General features: G+C 39.6%; 1 protein-coding gene across 8 annotated transcripts in view; it reads right to left on the bottom strand.

Moving 5' to 3' along the window:
• Positions 1–9,351: 9,351 nt before the first annotated feature.
• The window catches only part of loxl1 (lysyl oxidase-like 1), a 54,899-nt gene continuing 40,303 nt past the window's right edge, over positions 9,352–23,947 (bottom strand). For 7 of the 8 annotated variants that reach the window (XM_086071780.1, XM_086071788.1, XM_086071784.1 and 4 more), the window contains 6 exons: positions 21,031–21,139; positions 19,503–19,640; positions 14,691–14,847; positions 13,946–14,041; positions 13,760–13,875; positions 9,352–11,510 (listed from right to left, as the gene is read on the bottom strand). In XM_086071780.1, the coding sequence (XP_085927906.1) occupies positions 11,504–11,510; positions 13,760–13,875; positions 13,946–14,041; positions 14,691–14,847; positions 19,503–19,640; positions 21,031–21,139 (623 nt within the window). In that variant the 3' untranslated portion in view covers positions 9,352–11,503. Of the gene's footprint in view, positions 11,511–13,755; positions 13,876–13,945; positions 14,042–14,690; positions 14,848–19,502; positions 19,641–21,030; positions 21,140–23,947 lie in introns of those variants that run through there. The other variant, XM_086071787.1, reaches the window with a different exon arrangement.

The raw sequence follows: 23,947 nt of genomic DNA, 5'->3' as shown, positions 1-23,947 counted from the left end.
TTGTAAGAGTCGCATGTGAGCGCAATGCAGGCCGGCATCCGGTGGGTGACGTGAGTGGTATGAGGAAGACTAGCGCTGTGTCCTCATGCGCACGGGAACTTTTTAAATGGACATTTCTCCCACTCTGCAACCATTTGTGTCCCAATCTATGGCAGCAATCAGACTGCATCCTACACAGGTCACCACTCAGCTACACTGAGATGCTAGCTGTAAAATTGTCAACTGTGTGACCTGCACTTCCAATGGCCCCCCCATTGGTGACTGATCCCATGACTTGAGGAATTAGCAGGTTTTAACATCTAGGGGAGGGGTCACTCCGGTCCTCAAGTGCCCCTATCCTGTGTGTTTTAGATGTTCTCCATAGATACCAATGGGGTATATGCCACGGAGGAGGCGGGACTTTCGACTTCCGGGTTTCACACATCAGCTTTGTTCCCGGTTCCGGTTTGAGACGTGTGAGCCGCATCTCAGTACTTGCGCTTTTGCCTTTATGTCCATCGGTTGCGCGTTCCTGTCGACGGGTGCGAGTGTGTCTCAGTTGTCTGAAGCATTTCTAAGAGCTGAGATGCCCTGGGCGGGAGCACGCGGTTGGGGGCGCAGGGGTGCGGGTGCGAGTGTTGGAATGCGGCTAGCAGTGGCCGGAAACTGCGCTGAAATGTGAAACCCGGAAGTCCGTGGCATCTACCCCATACACCCAATTCCAAAGATCAGGATTGTTATCAGGTTTCTGCAAAACGAGCTGATTACTGGAATCAGATACTTGCAGGATAGGGGCCTTTGAGGACCTGATCTAGGGTGTCCAGGGATATTTAATGTCTTGCTTTAAAAGCTGGTAAAATGGTAAATAGTAGCTATCCTGTCAGCCTCACAGTCAGGAGATGCAAATTTGAATTTCTATTGGAATATCTTTTCTCCCAGTATGCAGATTCCCGTGGCCCCAAAACATGTATTTGATGTTTGTTAAAGACTCTGAATTGTCCAAAAGTGTGACTCTGAGTTTATGGTTAAATGCTTTGTTGACATGTTCCTTGCGAACGACTGGCAACGAGTTCCAGAATGTACTCCGCCTTTTGCCGGAAGTCATTTAGCATAGCCACCAGTTTTCTGTTACCAGTGATGTAACATATCTGAGGAAGACAAGAGGAACAGGTTTGGGGAATCTAGGTCCAGAAAGTGAAAACCCTGCCACAGGTGCTTCTATTCAACTGGCAGGTAAACGAGCTCAACTCCACCTGTTGAGTAGAAGCACCTGTGGCTAAAGCCAAACTACACTATTTCAGGGTTTTTACTTTCTGATCCTGGATTGATGTCCCGTCCATTGATACCTCTGCAGGTGTTCCCGAATGACTCATCGCGAAACCCAGCCTGGACTGGTCAGCAGTTAGTCAATGGGTGATACCATCTTTACAAATATCAGCTATGTCAATCACTCTCAGAAAACCAAATTATCCTCTTCGTTGGAAAAAGACCAGTGGACCAGACTGTGGACTTGGAGCACAACCAAACTACATCTTCAAAGATGAATTTCCCAAAAATTGAGATGTGAAAATACAGTTTCATATTAGACGAATGATTAAAAACACAGCGGACCTGTAGAACATGAGTGATTTGGCAGTTGAAGTATGGGAGTCTCCCAAGAAAATCAACGTTGGTTGTCAAGTACGCTCTTAATCATGTTTCCTTACTAGTGCTGGGATTACATTATCGTAAACATCATACAATTCCACAAATCTCTCAAAATTCTGTGCCAGAGTATCTTTACTAAGGGGTTGGGTGGGGGGGGGGGGGGTGGAAGGAATCTCTGCATGCCGCCAGACGCTAAAGGAGGGCTCGCCCAGCTGTTTGGAAGGGGGCCATGTTAGTCATCCACGGCAAAGAAGGGGTGCCGCTGCCAGCCTTGTGTAATCACTGATCTCATGATGAGAGTCGTCCCCCTCTGACAGGGAATGATTCTGGTGAAATACTGTATTTTCCTGTCAGAGAGTGGTTGGGGTGTTGGAACAGTGGTCCCCGTGGTTGGCTCCATCATCGACACTCCCATTGGAACCTGCCAGTTGCGGATACTGTTTTTGCCCTCAAAGGATATCCTCCAATCATCTCTGCTCAGATAGGAGAATCCATTTTGAATCATCCCATCATAAATATCCTTAAAGCAAGGATTCCCCAGCTGGGTGCATGCACCCTTAGAGGTGAGTGAGTGCCCACTGGGCGTGCGCCATGTTACAAAGGCCATGGTGGCCTGGGATAGTAATTAAATATCTACAGGATAAAAACAGTACCTTGGAAAGTGGTTGGTTGTGAATATTCTCCCCCATCCAGGTTATTTCATTCTCAGACCTTTGAATAGATCACAACTGGACTGTTCTGGTTTTCTTAGAAGACACGTCACCTCGTGGTCCAACTTGGAGCTTAAATAGTCGGGCTGGTGCAGTCAAAACCCCCCACTAAGAACAGTCTTTGTGATCGATTCAACGTTTCCTTTTTTTCTACCTTCCTGAGGGTTATAACCGAGTTTTTGTTCTAGACCTCCCAAAGATTCCCACCAGGATGCACGTGCTTGCTCGGGGGCCGCATCAAGTCCCAACCCAAAGGTTGTTGGCTCGATCCTTGTGACCATGTCCTTGAGCAAGATTCTGACCGCCCAGTTGCTGCATCATCAGTAGCTTAACTCATTCACTCCCAGCCATTTTCACTGAAGCAACCCCCTTCGCTCCTGGCTGTTTTACTGGATTTCGACAAATTTTGCAAGGCCCACAGAAAATTGTGTTATACTGCTATAAAAACATAGAACATACCAAGAGAAAGATTAGAGTCTCTTCTTTCATCAGGATTTTTTTTTTTTTTTAGATTTGTATCTGTTTCCGTTTTGCAGCAATTAGCATTAGAGTATAGCTAAGTTTCATTATTATTCGCAAACCTATTAAAAACACTGGGGAAAAGAGCTTGTTGCAACATGGCCCTGGTTGATCTCTTATACTCTGCTGAAACTTGCTAGCCATTTTTTGTAATAAATACCATTGCTTAAAGCGACCTCTTCAGATCAGAAGCTGCATCAAAGCCTTCTGTATGCTCAAGCATAAAAAAACCCCATAAAAAACATAAAAATATGTTTTTGGGACCATGGCAATATTTTAAATACAATGTGTTTACACGTTTTTGGGAGCAAATGAAGTAATGAGGAGTCATTGTTAAAGTGCTTTGCATACCTTAGGTAGAAAATGTCGATTAAAATTGACCATTTAGCCCAAACAACGGTGAATTTCGGGCACGTTGAGGCTTCCGGAAAAACAAAACAATTCTAAAAGGGCCCTCCTACTGCCTAATGCTAAGGCCCTTGTGACCGAAAATGACCTAATTAGTTAAAAAAAAACACAACAAAAAAAAGTTTGATATCTGAGTAAATTATGTTAAGAGCTTGGAAAGAGAAATGCTGAAACATAATGTGTTAAGACACTCAAAAATGTGATTTAGTGGACAATATAATAAGCAACAAAAACCCTGAATAGAAGAAAAAATGTAATAAAATAGAAAATACAATACCCAAAATGCATAGTAGCTGCCTTGAAGGAAAAGTGTTTAATTCATAGAATTTATGGCAACTTGAAGACATACTCCATAAAATTGGTGAAGGAGGAAAAAGGAGGGAATTAAGTTGTCTTTGTTATGAGGCCCACCGACTGTCTGGCCGAAGGCGGACACAGCCAGCAGCTCCTACCTCCACCATGCAAGGGTGAGTTTATTCCTGCAGAAATGGGAGAGTCACTCCTTTGCATCTTTATTCTCATAATTAGGTCGCAAAGCCATGAAGAATGCAGCCAGAAGATGAATTACCTACGGCCTTGGTCCAGAGCCTCACAGTCTTTAGTTGCAAAAAGTAGCCCTTAAATCCCGAAGTTGTTGTTCATTGGCAACGTCGGCTCAAAGACGAGTACAGATACAAAACTGGAAAGAGACGTAATATCAAAAATTGTCCAAATTCTCGAAATTTCAGCCTCTCAAGTAGTCCTAAAGGAAAACAGACAGATTATCTTTGAACTAAATCAAAATAAGACACTAGCAAACATCTGCTTTAACTGTGGAAAACAAGAGCCAACATTTTGGCAGTTTTCTGACATGTTACGGCCCAACCAGTAACTGAATCGTAATTTTTTTTTTGGGGGGGGGTTACATTTTCTGTTCTGTTTTTGACTAAAGGGATGGCAATTTAAACACACACACACACACACACCCCCACACACACACACACACACACACACACACATATATATATATAATTCGATTAATTGACAAAATATTCGACAGTAAGCGAATTTACTGGAAATGCGCAAAACGGACATGCGAGTTATGCACGTTTCCATCTGTTCTTCTCTTGCAAATATTGAGAGGAGACTCCGCCGCTGTAGGTGGCAGTATACACCACAGATCCACCAGTAATTAAAAAGAAGAAGAAAAACAGGAAGCGACTGCGCCATGTGATGACGTCGTATGAGTTTGCTTTTGTAATTCTTGATAAACTGTAGCATTTCTTTGCTTACTTTATCGTCCGCCATTGCTTTGGGACTACAAACGTACGTGTGATGTAATATCCGGTCAAAACGTGCGACGTGTATCGGGTCTTGTTCGCAAAACCTATTTCCATAGCCAAAATTCACATTTTCCAAATCCACCCCCTCGAAGCAAAAAAATTTTTTTTTTGCAAATTTTGGGTATTTTTTCAAATTTTTTGCGTTTTCATTCAGTTTTATTTTCGCATTTCTGGAAACCCCACTACATTCGGCTATCAAAATATTCATTAGCTGCAGCACTAATGTAATTGATGACCCCACAAAATGTTTATAATAGCCTATAATAATTTAAATATGTGACAAATTATGATCCTTCCCAAAACAGTTCAATATCATTTCAAATAATCTTAAAAGTAAAGAGTTTATTATGTCCTTGATAGCGATGTCATGCTTTCCTTTAGACAGAGATTTGGCGCCATCTTTCGGGCCACTTTCAGAAATAGCACAAAAACAACAAAATCTCTAAATTGGGCACTAATAAGTCAAGGTACTGCCGGAACGCCATTCCACCTCGTTGTTTGGCCGTGGCTTCGGAATGATTGACAAGCTGGAGTTGGAAAGTAACAGGTGCCTCCTCGCGTTCCTCTGATTTTTCCTCGCTAACAGAATTCCCGGGCAGTTTTGCGCCGTCAGTGACATCCCTGCTGCGGAGGTACGCTCGCAAGATCTAATCAGTCTCGCTTCACCGCTCTTGATCCTCTTTCGCAATTACGCTTGCAGCTGCAAAACGCTTGTTGCTTTACATAGGTTGTCTAAAATGCGGGTGTTGTGGCGACATGTGGCTCACTGGGGGTGGGGGGGGGTGGGGGTGTGGGGGAGGGGGCTATTAGTCTCTGAAGATCTGCGGTTTAACAGCAAGCACATAACATTTCCTACCCAAAGCCAAGAGTATTTAAGCATGTAACGGGAAGGAATCTGCTGTTGTAGCGTGTGGATTGTTGACTTTGAGCTTCGATTTCTGCTATAATCAGTGGTGAGTTTGTATTTGGGGCAAGTGTATCAGTGCCCCACCAGATGCCGTCAGCAAACAGGGCATCTTGTTCCTGGCTTCCGAGAACAATATTTGGTACTGTATCGAATTAGACCATTCTAAGAGGAGATTTCACCTAACTTTGGTGCAAGGATATTTGTCGTTTTTTTGGAATTGTTTTTCCTCGCAGCCCCCGGTTATTTGAAACCGGTGAACGTTTACCAGGAGCTCAGCGTACAATCTGTTAAATGCATCTTAGACTTTCTGAAGTTTAGTTAAGACATTTTAGTGGGCAACCAGTTTTGGTTTAAATTACGGCTACTGGCATGTGAAACATTTTCAGCTTTGTTTTGACAAAATAACAATCAGGTATTTGCTCTTGCATATCAACCTAGTGGATGCTTAAGTCTGGCAAGAATCATCTTCATGGCTTTTGCTATATATGTGGAAAGTATACACAAAGATATACAATCACCTTGAGAGTAAAATAACTGCATGAAGCCTATTTTGAAATCAACCTGTAAAGTAATAAAGTAGTAAAGTAGTAATAAAGTAGTAATAAAGTAGTAATAAAGTAGTAACAAAGTAGTAATAAAGTAGTAATAAAGCAACCCATTACCTTCACTGTTTTATGCCAAAAGTACTGTAAATATGTAGTCTTCTGTCCTGACTCCCAACACTGCTTTAATATGCATTAAAACTACACAACAATCAGATTTTCGTCAACAAATGTTTTGTTTTTGCACTTAGAAAAAAGCCAAAATACAACAACAACAACAACAAAAAGAAGAAAAAAAAAGAAGAGAAAAACTTATGAGCTGTTTGGATTTTTACATCTGAAGCTGCCCAGAAACTGTTGCTGGCTACTTTGTTTATGTAATTAATTAATTAAATTATTTATTTATCTTTATGCTGACCAGTGTTATCGCCATTCGTGTTATGGGTGATGGAGGACCAAAACTTTATATCCATTTTTATCTTCACTTTTATTCATTTATTTATTTAGTCATTTATTCATTTTAAATGTTGGCAGTTTTAGTCCTCCATAGTGTGTAAGCTTATTTTCTGGACTCATATCGTCACTCTCTTAAAATAATTGTCATTTTAAAAGTCATTTTCTTTTTGCAAAAAGTATTGTTTTTGCCCAAATCATCTCCTCATGATGCCGATTTCAGATCAGGAAAGATTACTTCGGCGATTATTTTAAGAAGGTGTTGATATAGAAAAACATTCACCCTCCATCTACGGATAATTGAGTTTGTATATTTTCCAATCTTAACTGTTATTAATACTGCACAGCATGACGTGCCTTTTTTTGGGACTGTGTCCTGTCTGATTGAAAGTGGCCCCGTTAGGACTGCAGCATTACCATATTTCAATAAATTGTCACAGAGGCAATATTCACGCACGTCATATTAATAACAGACAACAAATAAAAGAAAAGTATAAACATCACGCATGAGGTATTAAAATGCATTTCAATGTAATCTAAGCAGGAGGAAAACCTGACTCATCGAACTAAATGATGCTCTTGTAGTATTTGTAGGCAGAAGTATGTTATTGACTGCGACAGCTATCACTTATAATACGCATAAGATGCAGAATGTAAATTGTTGTTTTGGCAATGTTGCCTTTGATAAATGTGACTTGCGTGGCATGCGGTAAATGTCATACTGCAGCTCACGTCCCAAATCCTGTACAGGCTTTAACCGCTAGTTTCAAGCAGGCAAATATCAAAAGGCTCTCCGCATAATCCTCTGGTCGTCTTCGCTCCCGCGTTCAGATTGCAGCGCTGATTTGTACTTCAGGTCTCCCGCTGCTCCAGTTTTCCCAGAGACCACGCTGGCACTGGCATCTCTGGCACTGTGCATTATGTATATCGCGTATCTTTGCAACGCAGTGGGTGTCTGCTGGGTTTTGGCTCTGCACGCGCCTTGGGCAATTTTTCCTTTGCACTTTGCTCAAGCACACGCCGTCCCCCCCCTTTCACCCTGCCTTTTGCTACGTTTGCACATGGTGCTAATTTGTTTATACAGCCCAAAACTTAAAGGATTCATGTGATGAAAAACAGTTCCCAGTTAATAACGTGTTCTAGATTTTCATTGTGGCCTTGACTAACCTCCGTACGGGGATGTTCTGTGTAATCCATTTTGATTCACTACAAGATACGTGTTCAAAAAAAGATTACATTTTGCTGCTGTACTTAATGAAGTGTCGAGTGATCAGTGGTGAGAGGGTTACTTTACTTTTAAAATATATGTCGATACAGTTGCTACTAGTAAAGTTACTAGTTTAAAAATATAGTCAGTAACAAAATCCAAGTAATTTATTACAGTAATGTTACTTGATTACTTTTAATAGCTTTTGGATTACACTAATGCAAAATATGCTAATGAAGACAAAATAAATATCACTACAATATAGGGTGTCAAAATTAGTTCCTGTAATGCCACCGTTTTTTTTAACGAGTGATTATTGACTGATCCTTACTTGCAAATCCTGTACTGGGGGAATTCCAGTCGCAGCGCAGCAGACATGTCCACGTCGAAATTTAGCAGCAATAAATGTACTAATAATGCGTATATTTGTGGAGACTGGGGTCAAGTTGTGCAGAGTTTCACAAGTGACTTCATGTTAAAGATTAGATAGCGAAAAGATAAATGCACTGAGCTGTCACCAACGTCTTACAAATGCAATTATGCCATCTAGTGACAGAAAAAATTACCCTAACACAAATCAATATCACTCTCGTTTTTGTTTTTTTTGTTTTTTCACAGTACAGGGCTTCTTTTCAATGTTAACTAAAAAAAATTAATTATTATGAAATTACTGTATCAAAAAAATGCAGGCAAGTTTCTATTAGTTTAACATTTGTTTCCACTTTTATGTTAAGAGTATGAAAACTTATATTATTTTAAAAATTGCAATTAATCGTGAGTTAACTATTGAAGTCATGCAATTAATTACGATTACAAATTTTAATCGCCTGACAAACCGATTACAATATAATATGCTCATACTGCAGGTCAATTCTAATTGTTTTGTCCATATGATATTTTTAACAGTACAATTAAAAAAAATCTAATTGAACCCACGCCTCATTCGCATGAGGATGTAAATCAGTACCCGGTTGCCCAAAATGTTAAAATAAATGTACATACGTTATCCCATATTTACTCTTATAGTATTGCAAAGCATTACTCGTGCTCTTGCAGCTTTAAAAACAAAGAACTGTGCCCTTAATCACAAGATAGCGGCTGAAACAGACGAACTGTTAAACTTTGACTGTTGAAAACCTTCAGCGCCAAAGAAAGACACGTCTGTATTGTTATCCGCACCATGACTCATATCCGTGATGGTTGCTGCTGTGTGGTCCCCCAACTTTTAGAGCAGCAATGACTGTGTAACCAGGGACCGCCCTAAAATAAATTAAAAGACACGGCTGGGCAGAATGCGCTTCAGAGCGGTAGGAGACTGTAACTGTGCACATCTCTGTCTGTTCTCCTCGGGAGCAAAACAAATCTAAGTCTGATGTCTTCCTTCCTTGTCTGTTGTTTATTAAATATTCAGGTTGACTGAACTTGCCACAAAACTCTTATATTTTTCACTACTGGTTAAATAACCGACCATTAACTTGAATGGCACCGTTATCTTGTTTTTCAAAACTCGGTTAACGTTAACCTGACTCAAAACTTAAAAAACAAAACATTAGGGAAACAAGTAACGCTGGTACATGTATTCCGTTCCTCCCCAAGCTCAGTTGGAGAGGCAGCAAGAGATGACTTTTCATTGTTTTTTGACATTCTGCATCACAAATCCTTGTTTGTAGCATTTTATTTCATCCCATGATCGCACACAAATTCTGATAACCCATAAAACACATAGATTCAACAAATGTAATAGTTACAACTGTATCAAAACCAAACCATCATTTAAGTCAGTCATGCATCAGTGGAATATTTGCTTATACATTCTTCCAAAAAAGAAACAAGGCATAGATGACCATATGTGCCACCTGACCAGTGTTGGTAGTTGAAGACAGTGTAAACGCACAACAATCGTGAGCCTTGTTATCGAGAGAGCACCTTCTTTTTAAAACACTGGAATGTGCATGCCAGGCTAGTAACTGATGATGTAAAAGAAACTATACACTGCTCACAAATGTACAACTGTTCAATCTATCCCTACATAAAGAATCCTAGAGATTGTGTAATGTGCCTTAATAGGTGCTGCTGGTTTGGTTGGCAAAATAAGTTCAAATTGATTATTCAATGTTCACAAATAGTTGTTAACTCAACTGCATATAGACAAAAGTGTCCGAGAACCAAAACTGTACTTAGATGAGCATTTTTGAAACAGTTACTTGAGGAATTTTGATGTCCATAAATCACACCTTGGCAGAGCAGAAAGTGGAAGAAACAATTACTATTTTAGTTGTAAATGCTTTATTTGTATTTTTATTTGTATTTGGAAAATCACTACGGTCTATAAACCAATGTCGTGGCAGCAATTTTTTTCCTACTCTGCCCACCTACACCAATTTTCCCCCTTTAAACTAGCCTTGTGGGCCGTGAAAAATATCACTACGACGGCGTGTTAGTGCCACATATAAATATATATTTTTTTAAAGGGTGGGGGCAATATTCAGAGAAAAAAAACTAGCAAAAGTGGCAAATTTGGGACTTTATACAGTGGCAAATTTGCGGAAAAAAAACTTGTACATTTGCGACTTTTTTGTACATTTGCGGCAGTTTTGTTCTTGCATATTTGGCCTTTTACAAAGTGGCAAATTTGCGGCTTTATAAGTGGAAAATTTGTGAGTTTTTTTTCTTGGAATATCCTCTAAAAATATATATTTATATGTGGCCCTAATACGCTGTCGTACTTTTAATATATGCTGCGGGCCGCTGAAAAATGGATGGCGGGCTGCAAACATCGCCAAAGCCGTTGTTTGGACACCACTGATAAATAGCAATTTTTATTCCTTTGAAGGATAATGCGCCAAATTGTTAAATGTGGCATGACACAACTAGTGTAGACACCTACTTGAGGAAATACGGTATGTGTATTTTTGAATCATGCTATCTATAAACTGGTAATTGGAAACAGGGAGTTTTTAATTGCGAGACGGTATCTATTTGAGTAGCTACCACAAGTAGGAAAGGACAAATTGTTGCATGGACGCTGAAAATTTTAAATAAGTATCGCCACGACATTTGGCAAGATGAGTTCCACACAATCCCAGTCCAGTCTGACCCACTGTAACAACAACCAAAAAAAAAAGAACATTTCTAAGCCTATGTGCATCTTTTAGAGACCCAATTTTCACATCATCCTTATTTTCCATCACTGGCACACTTCATTTTTTATTCATGGTTCAAACAGGAACTCTGCAGGTAGGGAGTGTGACCCGACGGCACACACCTATTAAAATCAATACTTCCACAGAGTCTGGAAGCAAAAATGCCAGGATGATATCAGTATGAGGAGTCTCCTGGGATGTGGAAGTTGATTCATAGCATAATAACATTCATAGCTAACAAAAATGCATTGTACAATATGGTCACTTAAAACAGGTGAGTTTTTTTTTTTTATGGATTAAATCGGATTTGGTTATTTATATGTTGTGAGCATTTGCTGACTTTTCTTTGCACTCTGAGATTTGATTTGATTTTAGAATTTGCATGACGTTGACGATCAAATACTCTGGGGTTGGGGAGGGGGGGGGCAATGCTGTCCAGGTAGGTTGCCAACCCCTGTCTTAAAACCAACACCAACCTATTGAATCAGTGCCAAAAGCGGATCCCACTTCTTCTCCCCGATGGGTCCCGAAAATTTGAAAAAATAAAATAAAACAGAAAAGACAAACAAACAACTACAGCGAGCTGACAAGTCCCATTCACATTCCGATGGAAGAGCAGTCAGGGTCACTTGAGTGCGGTGATTCGTTTGGTCTTCCAGTGCCTGATCAAGACCTGCAACGGAAGCAGTGGATCCGATCAGTGTGGAGAACATGGACTCATTTCCTTCCTCCATTTCCTTCCTTGGAATGTATTATTTTATGTTTGGGGGACAAATTGAAAACAAATACCAAACATGGATGGAATGCCAGAATAGAATGAGACTGAATAAAAACAAAACTTTGTGGAGCAACCACCTGTCAGTTTTCATCTTCTCCACATAATGTCTCCTATGCGCTGCTGTTTTGGTTAGCAACATAGTTGAAACGGGCTTAGCAGTTAATGCTGTAATATCCACGTATCAACAATGTAGAGACATTTCATATACAGCAGTCAGGTTTCCATCCAATTTCCACATTTTTTAAGCCAATTTACTGAAAATGCGCAAAACGGACATGCGACTTATGCCCGTTTCCATCTGTTCTTCTTTTGCAAATATTGAGAGGGGACTCCGCCGCTGTAGGTGGCGGTATACACCATAGAGATGTGATCCACCAGTAATTTCAAAGCAGAAGAAGAAGACCAGGAAGCTATCTAAAATAGCATTAATATTAGCTTCTTTAATTAATTCCAAAAAGATATGTTTCGTCGGCCCCTCAAACATACCTTACATTTTATTGTCCGACAAAGTACGTGTGATGTAATATCCGGTCAAAACTTACGACATATATCCGGTCTTGCTAGCAGTTATTCGCAAAACCTGTTTCCAGAGCCAAAATTCGCATTTGCCTTTTTTCAATACGCTTCAAAATCCACCCCTTCCAAGCGTAAAAACTTTTTGGCGAATTTTGGGCCCTTTTTAGAATTTCTAGCCGGCTAGTTCCCATTCAGTTTTAGTTGAGATTTTTTTTATATTTCTTGAAAATTCGAATAAAAATGGGTGGATGGAAACCCCACTAGTGACCCCAAGTGAGAAACAAGTGGAAGAGATTGAACCTGATAGAACGTCGATGAGATTTGAGGCTTGCAAAAACTGTGTTAATTTAAACAGCACCCAAATTTGAGGGATTATCCTACGACAGCAGTTTGAATAGGGGTGTAACATAACGTGCTTGTTTGAAATGTTCAGTATGATGCAGCTGAGTAATGTTTCCGTATAGAAGTGCAACTTTTGCCACACATGTACTCCGTAAACAAATACAGCGCAGCTGATTGCTGTTAACATGCTTTTGGCAGTACAGTACTTCAAACTTGACAACAGCATCACGTGACCGTAATGAATTTGAAGCTGCATTTACAGTGAGGATGTTTCGAAGGGTAATTTGTAGCATGAATAATAAATATATATTATGTGAATTAGTGTAGACAGGATGACTATAGAAATGAGCTCAATTTAAGTGGATGGCTTCACATAAAGAAATTCTCTTTTTTTATATAATGGAGGTCATGCTCCGCACATCTGCTTCTGCAATTTTGACTAATTTCTCTGCAAAGTGAGTCATTGCGTGCACTTTTCTTTAATCAAAGACGGGAAATGCTTTAGCGAGCACATTTCCAAGTTTGGCACTTTGTGCATCTTCTGTACTGCTAATCGAGCTGGAGAAAAGTTCATCACCCCTGCATCTTCCAGGCGGGAAAAGAATGTGTAAAGTTTCAGAGGCTATTAATCTTAATTGAAGAATGAGAACATAATTTGTTAAATCATCAAATAGTTTGGCTGGGGAAGCCATTAAGTTCACTAATAAGTCGTAAGTAATTTGATACACTTTGATGCTCTTCATTGAGCTGCCATAAAATAAGCGCCATTTCTATACTGTGCTTCAGTGGAAGGTGACATGATGTGAAACATAATTTACAGTCCTCGCTCCCAGGACAAAATATAAGGGACACCATCTGTGGACATCCAATTTAAGTAAGGACAAAAAAAAAAAAGCCATGAAATAACCAGCCCCCTTGAAATTGCTGCTTATTGTGCACGCGTTATTCTCGTTGTTATTCTGAGGCCAAACATATCGCTAATAATACCGCAGTTGTGTTCATCCTGGTGAAAAATTACATCTCAAGCATGAACCCTCAAATTGGACTGTTGGCTCCCACCGACCATCCAAATACTTTTAAATTTTACAATATTGCTTTCAATTTGCATATCTACCATGAACTTCAAATTCACTTCACATGAATTGTAACGTGCCAGTGACATTGTTAATGTTATTGTACAAATCAAGACCCTAGTAAGTCGACCCCTCAAGTAATGATGGGTCAACGTATGGCTTCAAGACATTGAGTAAAGTTGATTTTCCGAGTACCGATCAATTTGGACTTACTGCGCAAGCTGGCATTTGGTTGTCGTAACAAAGCGTCCCGTGTAGTGGATGTTACACCTGACCACATTGTTGGTGAAATCCGATTCCATTACCAGAAATTTGGGGTTGACCTTGAGCTAAAAACAAAAAAACATCAATGAGATTTGAGTTATTTTTTTAAATGACGGAGTCCCACTCACTTCTTACCTTTAGTATGTAGTTTCCAGGCTGTATATCGGTGATGTCGATCCATTGACAGTCAATGTCGGCATTGTAAGTATCATAGCAGCCTGGGCTCAGACCCTGAAAAAAACAGTCCCTTTGGATGTTAAGTGTAATAGTTATGCTAGCTAAAACTACTGATTAGCCTCAAGTGAAGGTGGTTTGCTAAGAGAAGCAAAACATTTTCTCGTTTGTTACGACTTGTTTCCGCTAGCATCATTAATTGTTATAACAGTTGTTTTCAATAATTTGTATCATCATTATCATTATCATTTGTGTAACATGCTTCTTTGGATGTTAAGTGCAATCGTTTTGCTAGTTAAAACTACTAATTAGCCTCAAGTGAAGGTGGTTTGCTAACAGAAGCAACATTTTTTTTCCGCTTGTTACGACTTGTTCCTCTAGCATCATTAATTGTTATAATAGTTGTTTACAATAATTCATATCATCATTATCATTTGTGCAATGTGCTCCTTTGGACGTTAAGTGTAATAGTTAGGCTATAGCATGCTAGCTAAAACTACTGATTAGCCTCAAGTGAAGGTGGTTTGCTTGCGCTGAATAAGTGAACTGAATACCGTCATTTATGTAACATTGGCTACTTGCAGTACTTGCTTTGTGTTGCTAACAACCACAATCAATTAATTAGTGGTTGATTGGTTCCCACCTTCTTATGACATCTTTCGACGGAGCCGTCATTTATCTGCGGTTTGATTAACTGCTGCATTACCTGAGTCTGCGAGGTACACGCGTAACGCTTCAGGTGTCCGAAGTCGCATGTGGTGTCCTCCAGACAAAAACTGGCCTTGTGTCCTTCTGCCACTTTGCGACCCGAGCTGACCTCCAACAGGTCGTAGTGGCTGAACTCATCCATGCTGTGATAGTGCCTGCGGCAGGAAAAAGGGAGGGGAGGCAAACAACAGTCATGTGAGTTTGAGTTCGGCTCATTCCAGAGAAACTCTGATGTTTGTGTAAATATCATGAAATCATGTGTTAGTGTTTGAGAATGTAATGCCGTGCCGTGCCGTGCACACCTGAACAGGATCTTTCACGGCCAAGGGAGGTTAATTAATGACAAATCAACACGTTACGTATGTCGCAAATGGAAATAAGCGTGTATGAGGGAAGCTATTTATTTGTACAAGCTGTACATGTAAAATTATACAAGCGGTTTATTTGTGTGTATTTCGGTGAACCAAACGAAAGTTTGATTCTTTAAATCCAAGTCGGCATGTATTACTCTTCTCCCTGTGACTTGGGTTTCCGTTTAGGAAGATTAGCTTGTTACGACTTGTTATATATACATACATATATTATTACTAACTTATTTTTTCTCTGTGATGTGATGAAGTTAATTAATTCCCAATCATCCTTAATGAAATGTACTTGTAATGACACTTCAGAGGCCTTCCTAATAAGTACGAGGCGCATTGCCAAGTGACATTTGCGTGAGTGAGTAAAATACTCCCGTTAAATTTCGATACAAAGGGCATTATGGAACACACTGTATGTTTAAAATAAACATGATGCGTGATAAAATTGATGTTTATTACTACTTGGCATAACCGCGGTGAGGTAAGCGCTAAGGACTCTTAAAGTCACACAAACTGAGATTGTGAAAATATTATTATTATATTGCATGTTTTTATGGGAACGGTTGTTAATAGACCCAAAGGACGACTTGGAAAGCAAGTCGTCGTCAACGGGGTGACCATTTCCGCACTCAATCTTTCCAATGGTGACCTCCTCGTGTGGTATAAACACATCCCTTGTTATCAACACGTGGCATGAAATTCAAATGAATGCGTTCCAGTGTCGGCTGTCCATAAACCAGCAATAAGCAATCATTTATAGCACGTGAGATGCTGTATACAAAGTATTATTTATATAAGGCGTGTGTGTGCTTGTGATGCTTGAAAAGTGGAAAGTGGTACCTTGCCTAAAGTGGGTCCCCCTAGGATTCTTGGATCCACTCTCAGACTACATATAAGCTCTGGAAAATGCGACGTTGGAAGGATACGGAGCAGATAGCTTATAATCATAATATACAAAGCATTCAAAGCTCTCATTGTTAGTCATGAGAATGTTTTCCACCGGCAGGTCACAGCTCGGAGGTTGCTTTGACTATTTTTTCTTACCAGTGACCTGACACTCCATGCAGCATATGAAGACATACTGTACGTACGTACCAGCGGCCATGAACCCTAAATGTCACATAGCCGCAGGACACAAGACGCTTGGTGGAAGGAAGATGGAGAATGTTGGTTTTGCTCCAGGGCTTCAACTCCCATCGCAAAATTGAACAATAGTGGCACTTTAAATGGAAAAATAAAACACTCCTTCCAAAAAGTATTAGTAACAGTGAGGGAGGCCAATTACTTTACATTTGAAGGAGACAATAAACATTTCTGTTTTGTTGCCCGTTGTCGCATGACAATGTTTATTCATACACTAAATAATGTTTAATGTTTACGTCACAATCATTTTTCAGGTTTTGCCCGTGAAGACTATATTTAGAGCTGAGAGGTTTTCAACCAAGAAAGCAACAGTTGTGGACAACAGAAATACCCCAAAACAATTAAAAGTAGCAGCTACAACTTCCAGATGCTACACCAAAGGATGCAAACTAACGAGCAAGATGAAGGCCAGGCTGGAATTTGCCAAGAAGTACAGCGACCAACCTTCAAAATTCCTTGAGAAAGTTTGATGGACTGATGAGACAAAGATAAACTTTTACAAAAAGAGTGGAAAAAGGCTAAAGTTTTCAGCTCATGATCCATAACATACAAGCTTTGAAACCTCAGTGACTTGCTTGGCTCTTTTACTTCTGGGAATGTGCTCACTAATCTTCATTGATGATGTAATACATCAAGGAAGCAGCAAAAAGGAACTCAGACGTCTACAGAAACATTTTGTCGGGCAGTACAAAGGCAGATTTAGCTGCCAAACGTTCATCAGCGACAAGAAATGGATTGAGCCAGGTCTTTTTCCAGACTTATAGTGTCTATTTATTTTTTTAATTTTTTATTTTTGCTTAGACTCCCTTCAGTCTCCCCTGAAGGGAGTAAATCCTCCAATCTAGATTGCCAGGTGATCTAGATTGCCGTAGCCAGTGATGATCATGATATAATCCAGTATTGCTAATGCTAATTTGCGCACTACTCGCAGAACTTTTACCACTCAAAAGAACGGCTATTCATACAAAATGTTTCAGGAATGTATACAGAGAAGCATGATAACATTACTCACCGGGATATGCTCTTGCTACGCTGCAAAGAAACAACTTGTATTGGAATAACTTGTTTGTGACTTTTTCCTTCTACTCTAATGTGGCTACAACTTAACAGTGTATCAAAATGCACGGAACCACATGCCACTGAGTGGCCAACTCGTGTACAACATGAACAGCGCTCCCAATAAAGGCACACACAAACAAGGGCAAGATAGTATGAAATAGTTTCAATCAAATTCATTTGGGGACATTTAAAATTGATTCTGAATCGTACTAAATGAGAATCACGATTCTTATGAGAATACATTTTTGGGGCGCAACCCTAGAAAATATTCAGGTGCATTGCACACTGTGTGGTTGACACGTGTTATCTTGCTTCAAAAACACTACCAGTATTATTTTATTTTTGCTTTAATGTGAAAAGAAGGCACCCTTCCAACACGAATTCTCTATAAAGACTCAGTCGTTCAAAAATTGTAGAAAGATAAAACATTTTATCAGTGATATTGTGTTAAGAAACATGCGTGAGAATAAAGTTGCCATCTGGAGAGTTTATTGAATAGAAATGTAGGCCAGCAGAGTTTATAGTAGGAGATTGTGAAAGAGATTCCTTTCATAAGCAAACACTGTGCCCCAGTAACCCATATTCCCGCTGTGGCACTCGAGCAGCTATGTGATCGGGTGTCACGGATTGACAGCAAAAAAAATAAAGTTTTTTTTTTCTCAAAAAAAAAAAAAGATTGATTTGTCAAGTCAGTCAGTGGAATGATTGCCTTGGCTTGCTGCCTCCTGGGAGCCGCCGCCGCCATGTGTCAATGCCGACTGACAAATAAAAAAAACAACAACACTGCCAATCTCCTAATGACTGCTCGCATTCCTCCTGCGTGAAGACGGTCAGGCAGAGTCTTGGCAAGACCGTCGACGTGGAATATACCGTCATAAAAATGAGAGCAATAACACCCCCCACCCCTCCCCTACCGAATTCACACGGAATTCCTGAGTGACATTCAATTTGTTTCTCCGGGGGCCTCGTCGAGCCAAGTCAAACATTTCCACGGAGCGAGCTAAGGACGCTGGTAATATGTCTTTATTGCACATGGCGTACAGGAATCTGCCTTTGTGTTCTCACACGGGATTTGTAAGGGACTCACCTAGATGTCAAAACAAGAATTCTTTTGATGGTGAGCCAACTCTACGTTAATGGAGGTAACCAAGGTCAAACCTTCATGGACAGAATGTTACGACCAAGGCATTCTTCTACAATTTTTTTTTTTTTAGGATATATGACTCTAGAATCTAGAGTCTAGATGATGAAAGTAGTCTGAGACAATGATGCCTTGAGATACAGATGAGCCGACTTGTGACTATTTCGAGATAGATACTGAAACTGAAATCGCTTCACAACAAGCAGCAGTTTGGCCGGTAGTGAATATTTCCTCAAGAAGCCCCAAACTGTTTAATGCCACAACAACTTGAAGATTATAACTAAACGTGAAACAAAAAGGATTACACACATTTTTAAAACGATCACATAACTTTGCTTTTAAGTCCACTAGCTTAATGCTAATACATAATAGGAAAGCCCGCAGAGGGGCTAACGAATAGCATCAATGGGCTGTATGCGGCAGTCTTAGGATTAGTAGTGCAACGGATCACAAAAGTCACTGTTCTGATCGGATCACAAATTTGAGTCACAGATCGGATCGTTTTTCGGATCAGCAAAAAAAAAAGAAAAAAAAAAGAAAGATAAATAGTACTTTGTCTTCATTTATTTTGTAAAATGCTTTTCCCCATTAAAAAACAAATCAATTCAAAATGTCTAATATAGCCGTTTAGGATTTAGGAACACAACTTTAAGTGCAATATGAGGCAGAAACATTCTTTTTTTTATACATGGTCCATGTGTAAAACAACAAGGTACTAAGGGCTTAAAGTGTTCCTAAAATCTAAACGGCTATGTTTGACATCCTGAGTTGGTAATGCTAACAGTTAGCTGCTAGGCGCTTACGTCGGAAACTTCTGCCGTATCTTACAATGACGGCGTAAATTAATTAGCGGTTTCTTAGCGTCCTAAATTAGCGATTGAATATGAGTTTGGAATAGCGTTGTTTTGATTTTGGTCACAAACATTATTTATTTTGAAGTTAGCCTGAGCGTAAGCGTTGTGTTACGTTGAGTATGTTTCGCTTCCTTGACATATCTGAATGGTGTCCACTGTGATTGCGCACTTTGTTGTTGTTTTTCACGGATCAGTGATGACCCATTGCACCACTACTTATGATACTTTGAACAACAAATAAACGTGCTTACTGATGGCAACTGTGCCACTCCCAGGTGTGGTGCGGCCTGTTGGGCATGAAGTCAGCAGAGCCCTTGTTCTTCACCCTCTGCGGGAATCGCAGCAGCACTCGGACATCGTAGTCGTTGGTCTCCGGTGCGTACGCAGAGCTGAAGTATAGTGGAAAGGAGAAAAAAAAGGTTTATTTGTTTCTCATGACAAGACCTGGTAAAGTTCACAGATGGTATGGCACATAATTCATCGCGCAGACTACATGCATTTCATCGCGTGTTGAGAGGCAAGCCACTCAGATGATATACACTCTTGTTACAGGATTCACAAAAACAACGAGGCGCGACCTCGACCGCGGAAGATCCCAGCCATTCATCTTGCGGCGCTTGTTTCATTGGGAATGTACGGCAAATTACGGCTTCCCATCTGCCGGTGATTGCCGCAAACTCAGACAGGATATGAAAGGGCTTTGAGCGATGGCTGGTGATCTTCCTGTTGTCATCTCAATGGTGTCCTCAGTGGAGAGTCAGGCAAAATGATGAGTTTTTTGGGTTCACGCATGCCATTGACTTAATAAATTAAGAGGCCAAAGCCAATTATATATATCGACTTTGTGTTTCTTGCTAAAATGCCAAAATAGTTTTTGAGACATTGCAAGTATTTTTGGTTAGAAGTAAATGTAATGATATTTAACACAAATATTTTTTACTGGCATATGTTTTCAAAACTACCAGTAGTTATTAATCAATTTGTTGTGTAAATGTGATCAAACAGACCTCCGAAGGAAACCCAAACTTATCCCAAACTTATCTTAAGATAAGATAAGATGAGATAAGATACAAAAACGAATTTGACACCCCTAGCAGAGCCAAAAAAGATAACACGTTAGAGTAACCCATAAGTCTAGGTCTAGGATAACTGCTTCGAAAATTGGCCCCCCAAATTTTCCAGGTGTAGCAATTTTTCTTATTAGTTTTGCTGTGTTTTGTTCAACCTCTAAAATGTATACATTCCTGCCACTATAAACACCCTTGCAAAATGTGCGGTAATTTTTTGTGTCAGATGACCAAAAACGCCCTAAGACACGCTAAATAACCTAAATAACCATAATCATATATTTTTTCCACAGGAGCCGTGATTGTTATTCTGAAATTTGCATTGTAAATGGTTATTTCCGGTTTTGTGCTAACACTTTTGTTTTACGTGTGCACTTCCTGTTTAGCGCAGTTTGCGCATAATTTAGATGTATAGATAATTTATGATGATTAATGTTTATTATTAGCATTTGTGTTGTTACTTGTTTAGTGTAGAATGTGAACGATTTTTACTAATTATCTATATGTTTTTTATTATTATTATTATTTTAAATTTTACGGTGATACACAGTTTAAAAAAAAGTGTGGATAAACATTAAATTAACTTCAAGGAAAGATAGATTGTTACAAATGATATCTGTAATGTAATTGAAGACAGTGGCACTAGACAAGCAAAAACGTTTAATTTCCCCCATTTTGTGTGCAATAATCAACACACAGGACATCAATTTACCTCGATAGGCATTTCTCCTCAGCAGCACAGCGCAGTGAGTACATGCGAGCTCTCTGAATGTATGTAGAAGCCTGGACGTAGTTGGCATCTGGAACTAGGTCAGGCAAACCTGATGAATGAAGAAAAAGTCACATATATCAATCAATCAAGAATGTCATGTTTCAAAACATTGTGTGGCTAGAAATAGAAGGTCGTAAATGACGGCATCTTGACGTCATGAATTTGTATCATTTATATGAACATATAAAGTTTTGTTGTTTTACCTAATGGTGAGGTAGGAAAATGACCTACTGATTGTATCTATTGAAATAAGTCAAAACATAAGGGGTAGGACTAGATACGTTTTTAACTTCTTCCTTTTCTTTCTTCCTATTCTTGTTTTTTTATTATAATTTTTTTACTCAAATTATGTTTCATACTTGTAATGTGTTTTATGTTTTTCTATGTTTATATGCTCAATAAACCAACCAACCAAACAAACACAAAATAACAATCAAAATTGAATAAGGGCCAAAAATGTCAAATACTTTTATGAACATAACACTTTTTAGCCTAATCCAAATAAAACCTCGACCTGCGCTCTACTCTTCATTTATGCCAAGGATGTCAAACACACTGGCCGCGGGCCAGAACCGGCCCTCAGAGGTGGTCCAATGCGGCCTTTGGAATTATTAAAAAGGGGGCTGGTATGTTTGTTAACTCCGGCTGGGCTTTGCTGCTGTCAGACTGCCTTTTTTTTTCTCGTTCTAAACCAAGCCTTATGTGCAAGCTTTTAATTCATTCCAAAGAGTTGTCAAGTCAACTTTATTTGTATATCCCCTAATAGCAGAAGAGTCTCAAAGGCTCACAGTTGACAAAGATCGGTGACATCCCCTGATAGTTTGGATTCTGGAACAAACAATTCCAAAATAATAATTAACCTCAATGGGAAAAAGTTGTTTTGAAATCCGAAACAATCGGATTATGTTCAACTCTGGAGGTTCAAATCTTTCCACATTGATCTTGTACACTTGTATGTATGGTAGTTAAGAATGTTAAAAAGCTACTTGTATGTTTTATGCTGGTGACAGTTTGACTCTGGAACAAATTAATTCAAATTCCTTTACTTTCAATGGGAAAATTGTTTGGAAATCCTCTCAAATTGCGAGTCAACCATCTTCGAGATGCCATTGAAGAAATCAAGGTCTACCATGACAAGCTATCTGACACGGATCATCTTTTCCAATTTTTCTGCAATCCAGCCCTTTCCGGCCCCATCCTATATTTGTCATAATTTTTTAATTCCCTGGCATTTATGAAAGCGCTGATGGAGGACACGAGGGGGCAACAGCGACGGGGTCAACGGTTCAAGAATGGGTCGCGATGCAGACAGCCTTTGGCCGCTAATTACCGTACATTCCCGATGATTATCACGCGTTTCTAATGAGATGCTCCATCGGCCTTTCCAGACCAGGGGTGAGTTTGGGGTGACTGAGCCAAAGGGTCGGATTTTGTATTTGTGCGGAATATCGTCCCAAAAGAGAGCATAACACACACTAAGCCTCTAACTAAATGCAACTTATTATGAATATCAGGCCGATGCTTTATGCAGATGATGTTATGCTGCCTCGGCTAATGTGATGTGACCTTCCCTGATGCTCGTTTTTAAAATGAACCTGCCACCTGAGGTTAACCTTTAATGAAGCATGTCTAGGTTGATGAGTTCTATCTTCGGGGGGATGAAGCTCTACTTGGAAACATGTAAGCTGGTTTACGTGAGGGCTTATTGCCATTCAGCGTGAGCTTTTCATACTTTAGTCAAGGGCTGCGGGGGAAGAACGAACATGTCGAAGAAAAACAACAGTAATCTCACAGTGGTGCTGTCAGTTTTTTGTTTAGTTTTAAAGTGGGCCACTGACAAGTTTGTGTGAATGTTACAACAGCAAAGTTTGATTTGTTTGTCAATCCGAAACTTCAGAGGAGAATAAAACAGTCTTGTGTATTTATTTATATAAAAAGAGACTGAGGGGAGCAAGAAAAGTGTAGCTAGCAGTGCTATCTCATCAAAATGGTTTTGGTATGGCACGCTTGAAACACGGCTAACCAGGTACTAAAAATAGTACCTCATACTCCTGATTTTTCCCAATGGAAAAGGTGCCAAACTTAAAACCATAAATGCTAACATAATAACAGTTGGTATGCTAACATATATAGCAAGATAGCAACCTAAAGAGCAGGCCTGTTGTAAAATCCTCATGGATATGCCTTTTCATTTTTTTTTTGTACTGAGATTGCTATCTTCTTCTATGCTAACAACTGTTAGCACGTTAACATTTAAATCATTCTTGAAACCATAAATGCTAACATAATAACAGTTGGTATGTTAACATATATAGCAAGATAGCAGCCTAAAAGAGTGGGCATGTTGTAAAATCCTCATGGATCTGCCTTTTCATTTTTTGTGTACTGAGGTTGCTATCTTCTTGTATGCGTGATTGGCCACGTTGTGATTGGTCAACTGCTAGTCACATGACATATGGACGCCAACTTGTTACCCTGCTGAAACCGAGCCAAATTCTCTCTATATACGGCTCTGCTGTCAGCACGTTAACATTTAAAATTCTTATTTGAAACTGTACACAACTTTTTGTATATAATTTTTAATCATGTGATCAGTATTCGTCGGCCATGAAGAGATAGGTAGGATTTTCTATCCAAACACTCAATAAACACCGGAACAAAACAATGCGTCAATCTTCAACATGGTGGTGCATGACATGGGAAAACTAGCTATACGCTAGCATACCAAATGTTAGCATTTTAACAGCTTTCATTTCTAATACTACAGGGCAAGATGTAAAATCCATTTATTTCTCTTTGTACTTTGTACTGTAGCTAGCTAGCTAATATAGGGTGAACAATGTCCTCTTTGGCTGGA

Source organism: Leptonotus elevatus, chromosome 3, assembly GCF_054856555.1.
Source record: "Leptonotus elevatus isolate MCC_2025b chromosome 3, RoL_Lele_1.0, whole genome shotgun sequence".
NCBI lineage: Eukaryota > Metazoa > Chordata > Actinopteri > Syngnathiformes > Syngnathidae > Leptonotus > Leptonotus elevatus.
Note: the sequence above shows the minus strand (reverse complement) of the source record. Positions and strands in the feature narration are given on the sequence as shown.